Source organism: Equus quagga, chromosome 5 (genome assembly GCF_021613505.1).
Source record: "Equus quagga isolate Etosha38 chromosome 5, UCLA_HA_Equagga_1.0, whole genome shotgun sequence".
Lineage (NCBI taxonomy): Eukaryota > Metazoa > Chordata > Mammalia > Perissodactyla > Equidae > Equus > Equus quagga.
This window is the reverse complement of record NC_060271.1, coordinates 63693359-63705887: the sequence shown is the minus strand read 5'-3', so window position 1 is coordinate 63705887 and position 12529 is coordinate 63693359. Positions and strand designations below refer to the sequence as shown.

The following is a 12529-nucleotide window of genomic DNA, read 5'->3' as shown; positions in this document are numbered from 1 at the left end:
GGCGGGCCGTCCGGAGCGGCCCCCGGCGCGGGGAGGCGGGCGCGGCCGGGCCGGCCTCCCCCGCGGCCGCCAGCCAGGCCTTCAGAAGGGCGCACGTCACGGAACGGATGGCGCCACACCGCGCCGCGGAAGTCATGCAGGAGGCGCGCGGCCCCGGCCCGCTCCCGCCGCCCCAGCCCCTCCTCTCAGCCGACAGAAAGACAGACAAGAAGGGTTCCCGACCTGTCGTGCCCTGCATGTTCACAGTCTGTCATGTTTGGTCAAGAACGGGGCGGGGCTGGAGGGCAGGTCTGCGAGGCCGGCGGCGGCGGGGCGCGGGGAGGCCCCCTGCGCCGCCTGCGGGCACCTGCTCCCGGCCGCCGCCGAGAGGTGACGAAGTGGGAAAAACTCACGGTTACTAGTGAGCGACACAGACACAGACTTTCCAGTCTATTAACAACCACGCCAGAGAGGTGGGGCTCTAACTGCACACACTGGGCAACGGCCCCGCGCTGCCGGCGCTGCCGCTTTAGTCTCTATTCGCCGCCGGTGGCTGAGGCTTGGGAGCGGCCGGGCGGGCGGCGTGCAGCGACGCGGGGATTTGGACAGTGGCCGTAACGGTGATTTCTCCTCACCAACATGGCGGCACCCGAGACAGGCGGCTCGATAAAATGGCGCCAGCCGCAACACCTAGCCCGGGACTAAAGGGCAGAAGAGATTCCTCCGCGAGCCCCGGCCCTTGCCCAGCCCGCCGCGGCCGAGCGCGTTGGCTATTGGAGGACACGGCACGTCAATCACCTTCAGGGGCGGGTCTCCAGCCTTCTCTGTGAAGCGGCGGAGGCGGCAGCCTGATGGCGGGGACGGGCGGCGCTTGGGCTGGCTCGAGGCGGGGGAGGTGGCCCGCGCGACCCGGGCCGTCCGCCCACCTGGTCCGCGGTCCCTGCGAGGCGCTGCCGCCCAAAGGCTGAGTAGTTCCACGTGCACCCTAGCTGACGGTCCCGCAAAGCCATTAGCAGAGATGGGGCAATAAAGAACACGCGGTTCTTGAGCCTTCTATGTTTTAAAAAAAAACCGTCGTTGTTTAAATAATGGGGAAATGTACTTTCTCATTCAAGGTTGCAGCGGTTCTCTTTTTGTGATGTTTAGTGCTCAGAATCGCCTTTTGAGTGAAATAGCTGACATGTAACTTCTGATTTAATGCTAAATTTACCTACCCGATTACTAATAATAAAAGAAAAATAGCTATTGAGAGAATTATATAAGCTTTAAATTATTTCGTGAAAATATTTAGCATTTTACATGAAAAATATATACAAGTGTTTTATAAATAAAAGCTACGCATTACATTTCTTTACGTTTATGAGCGTGACCTTTAGAAATTTTTAATGGCTGGTCAATGTTGTGGCCTCTAGTATATTACTTCGTTTTGAAGGAATATTTTTTATTAAAATGCTGGACATAGTAATTAATTCTCCCAAACGTCTGATTTCCTGTCTTTGCTTAGTGAATGCGTTTTGCTAATGCATAAATGCAGTGCATTTAGAAGCAACTGCAATGAGTAGATTAAAAATAAAAAGTCTTGGATATGTACGTTGAAAAATCGCACTTTTTCTTTTTCTTTTTTTAAATTGAATGCAGCCATTGACAGGACCTGTACGTAAACAGGTCATTCTGCCAGCACTGGCAACATTTGGACATAATATGTTTCTAGGAAACTTTCAAAAAACAGATCTATTTTGTCTGGAGTAACGGTAACTAGCATTTAGAGTTACATTAGCATCTCATGGCTTTGTCTCTACTGTAACCATTTTGCTTAATATAGGTGTTAGTAGCTGATTTGGATAGCCCATTTCTTTGAGTTTCCAAAGGCATTTGAGGTAAGCAGTTGTCCTTCTTTCTTTGCATTTCGGTTTTCCCTGTCACCTATATCTGGAGGCCTTAGGATCTCTTTCAAACCTTCTTCAAGGTCTTTGGTTTGTTACAGTGTGGGACAATGCAATTCTCCCTGGACAAAAAGCCTCCTTTCCTAACCCTGGGTATGCACCACTTATAAGAAGTTTACCAGCTAAAATGTGGCATTAGGCCCTCGTCCTTTTCCTTCCATAACAAAGCGAGTGAGCCTGTGGCTGGCATGCAGGGCAGGAGGCAGTGCTTCTAGACATGCTCAGAGATCTGTTAGACAAAATATTTTTTTAAGTTAAAGGCTAAGCCCAGCATTTCTCAACTTGTTTTAATTGCCCCTGTTAAGAAGGAGTGCATCCACCACTGAGATTAGACTAGATCATTAGTTTTCAACCTAATAGATTTTACTTGACAATGAAATATGGACCCTAAGAACTGCAAAACTCTCAGCACAGAACAGCTCTACCTAAACCTCTGCACTAAAAGATGTCCATGCTCTAGCGTGACTTCTAGCAGCATTAGGCTGTGTCCCTAGGATGACCCCAGCCCCTCATTAAAATACTTGCCTGAAAATGCTCAAGGGCTGCCAGGAGAATTACTGGCAGTCCTAGCCAACACCTGACAGAGGCCCCAGACCTCCCATTCTTAGAGCATTTACTAAAAAGGGCTTACAACTGTGAATCCTTCCTCTGTCTCCTTGAGATGTACGTGTGTCCCCTACAACTCAGGAGTGTCTTTCCTGAAGACCTGAAAGCCATTCCTTGCTCTGAGATGTAATCATCAGGAAGGATAGGTGTCTGTCGCCCAGTCTCCGTGGGAGGGTAGAATCCTAATTTACTAACTGCCACTAAGCAGACACAGCGGACCTAATCACTTTACACTGCCCAGCCCTTTGCCATTTTGCACTTGCGGCGGTGGGATGAGGCCGCCTTCTCCCTCATTCAACCTTTAAAGCACCGGGTTACCTCTGCACAAACCGGAGTAGAGCTCTGCTCTTTCCCCTCAGCCAGTAGTTACTGAATAAAATCTCTTTTCACTGATTTAATATCTGGCTTTGTTTATCTTTGACAATCCCCACCCACCCATGCACACAAAAATAGTAACCAATATAAAGGTGCCAACATTTTATTTTGCCAAATAAGGACATTTAATAACCATATCATGGTTATTTCATAGAAGAAAGGACATTTTAACACCAAGAAAGTAGAAAGGGTATGCGTATCATAAAGCCAATTCTTTTTAATTGAATATATGTAGTTTTAAGAAAAATTCATTTCATTTTCCTTGTTTTGTCCCAAACCAGTATGATTAAGCCCTGGCATACCTGGATTCCCAATTATGGCAAAAATTTCAGAGGCCTAATGTGACCCAGGAGGAGCATACCATTAGACTTTCAAAGAGACCAGTCAGCCTTGGACAAAAAGGGTCTCCTTGTTGATCATCCTAGATGGAGGATTCCGGGCCTTTTCCTACCCTTCCTGGTAGCTTGTAAACTTCCTAAATGCTCTTGGGCCCTATGCAGGGGGAGGGAGCTCCTATCACAACTGTGTTTTCTGCCTGTCTCCCAGGATAGGGACTTAGAGTTGTATTTAATTTGGGAAAAAAAAAATCCATATACAGTACACTTTGAGATTACAAATGAATACCTGCTTTATTCACATTCATTGGAAAGCTTCTGGATCTGGATATTAGTCTATTCTTTGCAAAAGTACTTTCAAAAAGTTGCCTCCTAACAAGATAAAGATACTGGCACAGTTGGTAGTCTTCATCTTCAGGAAAGATCGCAGTGGCCCTTTCTCTATTCTTGCTCCCTGGTGACCTTAGATGGAAAAGGTCAGGATTGGTCCATAGTACACTTTAGGTAGCTGTCTCAAAGGCAGAATTTAGAGGTCAGTTGTGTCGTATCAGCGCTTCCTTAACCCTGTTGCTTAAATACTTTATTATTCTTCCCCAAAAATAATGAACTCAGAGGCAGCTCTCAGCTGTTGTGAAAGCATTTTCTGATACAAAAAATACAATAGTCTTTATTTTAGGATATCACTTGTGTACATCTGCAGTAGAAAGGTGGGTTTTTTTCAGTACGAAGAGAGATATGTGCTGAGCTATCTATACTCCCCTCATCCCTATCCCCTTTAAGTTGGAAGCCTTGATACATTCATTTGTTTATTCAGCAAGGATTTACTGATCATGTCACTATGTTCGAGATATTGTGCTATTTTCTGAGCATAGGTTTGTTCATATAAAACTTGGGATAGTTTTCCTTATGGAGCTTAGAGTCTAATAATTTGTATTTGTGAAGCTTGCATTTATCAAAATGCTAATTTCAGTTAAGCATGCTTAGTTAAAATTGAACTTGACTTCGAATAATGAACCCAACTACATGGCTTAGCTAAATACAGGTTTTAATTTTCTCTAACAACAAGATATCTGGGGGGTAGGAGTCCAAGACTGATACAATTGCTCACAGAAGTCATTAAAAACACAGCCTGCTTCTAGCGTCTTGCTCTGCCATCCGTAGCCTGAAGCTTTCATTCTATAGCTGATAAAATGCTGCTTCACCTCCAAGCATCCTTTCCAAGCTCTAAGCAACAACAAGGGGAAGATGAAAAGGCAATGCCAGCTGAGTCGATTTCTTTTTTATCAGGGATAAAATATCTTTCTCCTACACTTCTCTAACACTTATACCTCGTTTGAAAATGTAAGGAAAGGTTTTCCTTCTCTGTGTATGTATGTACTCATGGATTCTTTATTCTACGGATTATAATTCATCACTATCTCTATTTATTTTGATGCTCAAATTGTCCAGGTTTGGCCAGCCGGGAGCCCCTTTAGGCTGGCTCCTGTGTCCTTTGACATGTCCCTGTTTTTCTTTGATTACTTCCTGGTGCAGTAAGATGCTACAGGCTCATGTTATCCTTTACCATCTTCTGCCTTGGAAGCAGGCATTTCTTCAAAGATCTGGTGCTAGATGTGCTCGTGCTAATGCAGTGTCACTGCTTCTAGATTCTGTCTCAGGGCAGAGCTGAGAAATAGATACATATAAACATACATATCTCTAGCTAGCGAGCTACCTTCCTACCTAGATATAGATGTAGATAGATAGATGGATGGATAATCTGTAATTTTCCATTCTTTTAATATTTTTGCCTGGATTTATTATCAGGGTTATGTTGACTTCGTGGAATGAATTGGGGAGTATTCCATGTTTTTTTAAATCCCTTGAAAGAGTCTGTATAAAGCTAGAATTTTCTGTTCCTTGAAAGTTTAGAAGAATTTGCCTACAAAACTATCTGAACATGGCATTTTCTCTGTGGGAAAATTTTCAAACCACTGCTTCAATTTCTTATAGCACTATTCAAGCCTTTTATTTTTTCTTCAGTCAGTTCTGGGAATTATATATTATCTGTGGATTTATACATTTTATCTAAATTTTCTAGGAATTTGCCCATGCCAGCAAAGGTTTCAAATATAATTGTTAATGGTATTGTACTATTAGTCTTTTAACCTCTATTAATTTGTAGTTATGTCCCTTTTTCATTGTAGTGTTGATCAATATCATCAGGGGATTGTCTGTTTTGTTAGTTGGTTTTTTGTTTTGTTTTGTTTTGCTTTTTGCTGAGGAAGACTAGCCCTGAACTAACATCTGTGCCAATCTTCCTCTACTTTATATATGGGTCCCCACCATAGCATGGCTGACAAGTGGCATAGGTCCAGGCCCGTGATCCAAACCCGCAAACCCAGGCCACTGAAGTTGAGAGCACCAAACTTAACCACTAGGACATGGGGCTGGTCCTGATTTCTTTTTTTAAGAGTTCACCTTTAGATTTATTGTGTTTGTTATTATTTTCTATATTTCTGTATGTTATTATTTCCTGCATTTATTTTTTATTGTCTCTGTTTCATTAATTTTAACTCTTATTTTTATTATGTCTCCTGCCTTTTGGGGGGTTATTTTTTCTTTTCTGATTTCTTCGCTCATTAATTTTGATGCATGTTTTTCTAAGTTTTTTTTGTTTAGATTTTGTTTTTGTTTTTTGAGGAAGATTAGCCCTGAGCTAACATCTGTGGCCAATCCTCCTCTTTTTGCTGAGTACGACTGGCCCTGAGCCAACATCCATGCCCATCTTCCTCTACTTTCTATGTGGGATGCCTGCCACAGCACGGCTTGCCAAGTGGTACTGTGTCCTCAGCCAGGATCTGAACTGGTGAACCCCGGGCCGCTGAAACGGAATGTGCAAATTTAACCGCTGCACCACCAGGCCAGCCTCACTATTATAAGTTTTTAATGCTATCAATCTCTCTTTGAAGAACTGCTTGAATTGAATCCCGTAAGTTTCAATATGTGGTATTTTCATTTTCAGTTATTTTACAATTTTCTGTATACTTTAACCCCTTAGTTACTTAGAAGCATTTTTACCTTCTAGCTTAACTATCATGTGGTCATAGATCATGGTCTGTATAATGCCTATTCTTTAAAATTTGCTGATGCTTTATGTACATGATTAATTTTTGTAGATATTTCATGTGTGCATAAGAAAACATAAATTCTCTTGTTGAATGCAGAACTTTGCAGTTGTCCATTAGGTTAAGCCTATTTATTTCAAAGTTCTTATCTTCTGTATCCTTGCTGATTTTTCTCTGCCTGCTTGATAAAACAATCAAGTAAAGTATATTGAAATCCCTCACTATGATGTTGGATTTATCAATTTTTCTATAGTTGTTTCACATTTCACTTTATATATTATAAAGATGTTTATTAGGTGCATAAATGTTTAAAGTTGGTTTATCTTCTTAGTGAATTATTTAGTAACTTTCTCTATTTCTAATTATGCTGTTTGTCCTAAATCTCTTTTTTTTTTTTTTTCATTTTTTGTATTTATATAGCTACAGAAGCTTTCTTTTAGTTTTTACCTGACTGGCCTTTTTTAAAATTGTTTTCTCAGCATCTCACAAGCTCAAGGCACTGTGTTACCCTGATTTTAATGTGGAGGACCCCTGTGCCAAGTGTGGGTGCAGTTACTCTTTGTCTAAGGCAATGGTGGAGGAAGCAAGAACACAGTAGAACAGCTTATTTTTTATTTTCTCTTCCCATAACCCTTCCAAGGTGCCTCCTGTTCCAGGCCTAAGACACCAACCCATGGACATGATTTCAAAATAACACCTAGTCCCACAAACTCCACCATCACTCTTGGATCCCCAGAGGTTCCTCACAGTTTTCTCTGTTTCTTGTTACTTTGTTAACATTTTACTCTACTTGATTTGGTGCTCTACCAGTTATCGATTCTTCCCTCTATCCATCCATCAATCCATCTAATTTTTTGACACATTTAAATATTTTCTGTGGCTGCTTTAATATTCTTCTCTGCTTTTCTGCAGTTTCACTATGATGTATCTAGGTGTGAATTTCTTTTAATTATCTTGCTTAGTATTTGTTGAGGGTCTTGATCTGTGGATGGGTGTGTTTCATCAGTTCTGAAAAAGTCTTAGCTTTTTCTCTTCAAACATTTTCTCCACCTTGTTCTCTTTCTCTTCTCTTCTCATGTTTACAATTAATTATATACTAGACATTTTGACCTATCATTTGTGTTTCTAACATAGTATTCTCCTTTGTAGATTCACTTTTTTAAGGGGAGGTTTCTTTACAATGTATTCTGGATAATTTCTTTTGACTTGTCTTCCAGTTCACTAATTTTTTCTTCAACCCCGTCTAGTTTTCTATGAAAAGCCAAATTATTAATGAAGATTCAATCAGAGAAGCAGAATCACTAGGAGATAGATCTACAGGGACTTGGACTTATGCAATTGTGGGAGCTGTTTAAAATAGTCTCTGTAAAGCTCTTGCCTGAGGCTGAAGCTTAAGATCTGCAAGGCAAGTATTCAGGAAGGGAAGTTGGATATAAAGTGAAGGAGAGCGAAAATAAACTGGGATCCCTAAAGACAAACTAGAATCTGCAGTAGTCTCTCACTATATCCAACTTTTATGATGTAGGTGTTCTGCAGGAGAATCTTGTGCCCTTTATCTTGGAGCTAAACATATACCTTGCCTAGAATTTGGAGAAGCTGAAGGAAGATCTGGGGGAAGGTGTGTCAGCTGAAGGTCTGGGTGTTGCCCCATATCAACAAGGTGAACTAGCAGATAAATGGCAACATGCATGAGTTGCAACAGCATTTGTTGCCTCTTCACTGACCTCCTGCATATAAAAACAATATGGCTGCTCTTCACTTCCGCCTTCCAAATTGTTGAAAATCTCTCTTAGAGCTCACCCTAACTGAAACATGCAGGAATAGGAATCCTAGAAAACATAGTGCAGGCTGCTAACCAAGATGGCACATTATGAATCCACCAAGTATACACTTTTCAATGATGCACCCATAGGTACACCTTTAACTCATACTTTAATTCATACCAGAAAAAAAGACAATAGCAAAGTCATGCCTCTGCCTATCATGATGCAACTACCCCACATTCAACCAAAAACATGCTAACCTTTTACCCTAGAAAAGGATTAAAAATCTCTTTTCCATCTTTGGGTAATGTTCATTCTTCTTCTAATTTTTCTTTTAGCTCAGTCACACTCCTACTTTCATATCTGATAACTTACGTAATAAGATGTAAAGTTAATTACTATTAACATATGCATTAGATGCTAGGGGAATGGGAGGGAGAAGATTATTATTATTTATATTTGTCTATATACTTCACATGCACATATGTGTACACATATATATTTATATCAAATTAAGGATGAAATAGTCATAACTATCACAATCATTTTTGCTGCTGGCCATGTGGCTGTAATTGGTTTATAACTACCATCTGCCTCTATGCTTTGCCATGTTCACTTTGCCCTCAGCCGGTCTTAGCTCCTTCTTGGTAGATAACTCAAGCCTTCATTTCTGAAGGATTTGGGCCATCAGCAGTGCTGCTTGTGGGGTTGTTGTTTTCTATTGACTTTAATCACAGGACATAGGATTACTTAGAATCCCTGCAGGAAATTTCCTGCATTCTAGACATATTTTTCCTTATCCCCATGTGTAGCCAGGATAACTTGATAGTTAGGATTATTCACCCCAGCCAGTATAATAAGCCCCTTCTTTATCTGATGATTCATTGGCCTGAGGAGCCGTAAGTGGCCAAATGCCAGTCTCAACTTCAAGTTTAATGTTCTGTCCCTTGATGGCAGCATTTCTACTTTTGAAATTAATAACTCTAGACCAGTGGTTCTCAATTGGGGATGATTTTGCCTCCTAGAGGATATTTGGCAATGTCTGGAGATATTTTTGGTTTCACAACTGAGGAAGGAGTGCTACTGGCATCTAGTGGGGAGAGGCATGGATGCTGCTAAACATCCCAAGATGCACAAGACTGTCCCCCACAACAAAGCATTACCCAGCCCAATGTCTTAGTAATACTGAGGTTGAAAAACTCTGCTCTTGATAAGCAGAGTCCAAAATTGTGAGGATGGGAAGAAAAATTTTGCTAGGGCATCACTAGGGATAAAGAGAAGATTTATTCCCATTTCCATGGCTTGATTCCCAGACCCACGAATCCTGGCATTAGGAGAATCAGCACTATATATTGATTGTTGATTTGCAGCATATGTCCACAAAGTATGTACTTTGCACTAACTAATACTGTAACTTGGTCCTCAAGAGGCCTTTCCACCATTTTATCATGCCAGTTGCTTTCTTGTATTGTGGTAAAATATATATGACATAAAATTTGCCATTTTAACCATTTTTAAGTTACAATTCAGTGGCATTAATTACATTCACATTGTCGTGCAACTATCACTGTCCGTTTCCAAACTTTTTCATCACCCCAACAGAAACTCTGTAATCATCAAGCAATAACTCCCCATTCCACCTCCCCTAGCCCCCAATAACCTTTAATCTATTATCTGTCTCTATGAATTTGCCCATTCTAGGTATCTCATAAAGTGGAATTATACAGCATTTGTTCTTTTGAATCTGGCTTATTTCACTTAGTGTACTGTTTTCAAGGTTCATCATGTTGTAGAATGTGTCAGAACTGCATTCCTCTTTATAGCTGAATAATAGTCCATCGTATGTATATATCACATTTTGTTTATTCATTTATCGGTTGATGGACACTTGAATTGTTTCCATGTTTTGGCTCTTGTGAATAATTCTGCAATGAACACAAGTGTGCAAATATCTGTTTGAGTCCTTGTTTTCAATTCTTTTGGGTATATACCTGGGAGTAGAATTGCTGGGTCCTATGATAATTCTATGTTTAAACCAGCTGCTTTATAATGATAAGGACATCACTTTGCATAGCAAATTATCCCAAGACTTTGTGGTTAACAGCATAAACATTTATCTTCTTATATTCTCTGTGGGTCAGGAATCCAGGAGCTACTTAGCTGGGTGGTTCTCACACAGAGTCTCTCATGAGGTTGCAGTCAAGATGTCTTCTGGATTGACTAGCACTGAAAGATCTGCTTACAAGGTGGCTCACTCACATGGCTGGCTCTCCTCAGGCTGCATGAGCATCTCATAGTGTGGGAATAAGGCAGAAACTGCAAAGCCTTTTATGACCTGGCCTCAGAAATCAGGCACCATTACTTTAGCCACAGTGTATTTGTTAGAAGTGAACCACTAAATCCAGTCCACATTTAAGAAGAAGGGAATAAATAAGACTCCCCCGTTTGAAGGGAGACATGTTAAAGAATTTTTGAACATATTTTAAAACTACCACACCATCCATTGGGTTTTCATTTTCAGTATCATATTTTTTTATTTCTAGAAGGTCTGCTTGGTTTTTTTTTCAATTCCTCTATGTCACTTTTTACAGTTCCCTTTTTATCAGCTAGATATTGCTGTACCATAAACTACTTTAATACTTAGTGGCTTAAAACAATAACCATTTATCCAGCCCACAATGCTGTGAGTCAGCAGTTTGGACTGGGATAATCTGGGAGGTTCTTCAGTTTTCCACTGGGCTCCATCATGTGTCTGTGGTCAGCTGTGTGTTGGCTAGGTGGCTCTGCCTTTAGGATTTTGCTGGCTGTTGACTGGATGTTTTTGCTCTCCTCCACTTGTCTTATCCTCCACATGTCTCTCACTTATCTTCAGCAAGGTAGCCTGGGCTTGTCCTGGAGGAGGCGAAGGTCAAGAAAGAGAGCAGACACATACAGAGCCTCTTGGGGCCTATGCTTGGAATCCTCAGGCTATTTCTGCTGCATTCTGTTAAGTGAAGCAAGTCACAAATTCAACTCAGATTAAAGAGGAGGTGAAACAGACTCCACCTCTTGGTGGGAGGAGCCTCAAAGTCATGTTTTGAAGGATTTGCATATAGGGAAGGGTGGAGAATTGGGACTATTTTTGGAATCAATCTACCACAACCATATGTAGCCTTTTATAGTCTTTATCTGAAAACGGTAGTGTCTGATGCCTTTGCAGGTCAATTTTTCTTGTTGGCTGTTTTTTTACCCATCAATTTAATTTCCTGTTGTGGCCTGGACAATTTCCTTTTGCTGTACGCTGGATATTTTATATGAAAACGTATGTATGACAATAATTTGAGTTCTGTAATATAATACTTTCCTTCAAAGAAGGGGTACTACCTTAATTCAATTTTCCTCTCAGTTTTTAGTAATGATTCACATACAAAAGAAGGTGATCGCCTATAATATAAACAACAGGGGAGAGCACAACTTCCCTCAGGAAGGTGTCTGGCTTCAAAGAACTTCCCTTCACAGTGGGTTCCCCCTGCTGGTTGCCAAAAGGTGGCTCTGGATATGGTGGAATCTACAAACTCATCATTATATTTTCATTAAAAAAAAAAAAATCAAGAACTTCCTTTCACTTGTCTGCGACTTGGACCCTGATTCATGCCAGGAATCTAACTGTCCCTCATTTATAGAAGCAAGTCAAGTTCTCAGTCATTGGCCTAACCCACCGTCTGAGCCTTCCTCCCTGTTATTCCTCTATACTAGCATTATATTAAGCAAAACTGAACAGTTCCCTGTTTTCCAAATGTGTACTCTATTTTCCCGCCTTGATACAATTCTCTCCACTTGGGATGTCCATTTACCCCTAACTCCATCTCTTCCTAGGGAAATTACGTCAAGATTGAGCTCAAACATACCCCTTTCAAGAACCCTTCCTAACCAATGTGCTTTTTTCTTTTCAAATCCTCTTAGCCCTTGGTACTTTTTAATGGACTTTCTGCCTTAAAGTTATGTGTTTATTTGAAGCTCGTTAGATTGTAGAGACTCTACAAGTCACACGGCCTGCTCACACCTTTGTTTACTCATCTGACAAACGTTGAAGGGAATAGCACAAACCTTCCAGGGCCAGTATGAGGCGGATCAGGTGAGCTAAAATGTAAAACGAGGCCTGTCATAGTCAGTGCTCAAATCAATGTTAGCTACTGCTACCATTCCTTAGAAGCACTGTGATTTCTATCGAACAGTTTTCACTGAATTGAAAGAAAGGATAATTCGAAGAACTAAGCTTGAAAACTCTACCAAATATTTGAAACAATTGATCAAAAACCCCGTCGCAAAGAAAGCAATTACAGCGGCGCCTGCGCAGAGCTCCGGAGGACCCGGAGAGAGCGGGCGTGCGCAGAGAGGGGCAGGGGGCGGGGCGTGCGCGGGGCGGGGGGCGCGTGCGCGGA

General features: G+C 41.4%; 1 protein-coding gene across 1 annotated transcript in view; it reads right to left on the bottom strand.

Annotated features, from left to right (window-relative positions):
- The window catches only part of ZC3H6 (zinc finger CCCH-type containing 6), a 70394-nt gene extending 69019 nt beyond the window's left edge, over positions 1-1375 (bottom strand). Inside the window, exon 1 of the mRNA XM_046661895.1 lies at positions 223-1375. Coding sequence (XP_046517851.1) covers positions 223-254 — 32 coding nt within the window. The 5' untranslated portion in view covers positions 255-1375. The remainder of the gene's footprint in view (positions 1-222) is intronic.
- Between the last annotated feature and the right edge of the window lie 11154 nt (positions 1376-12529).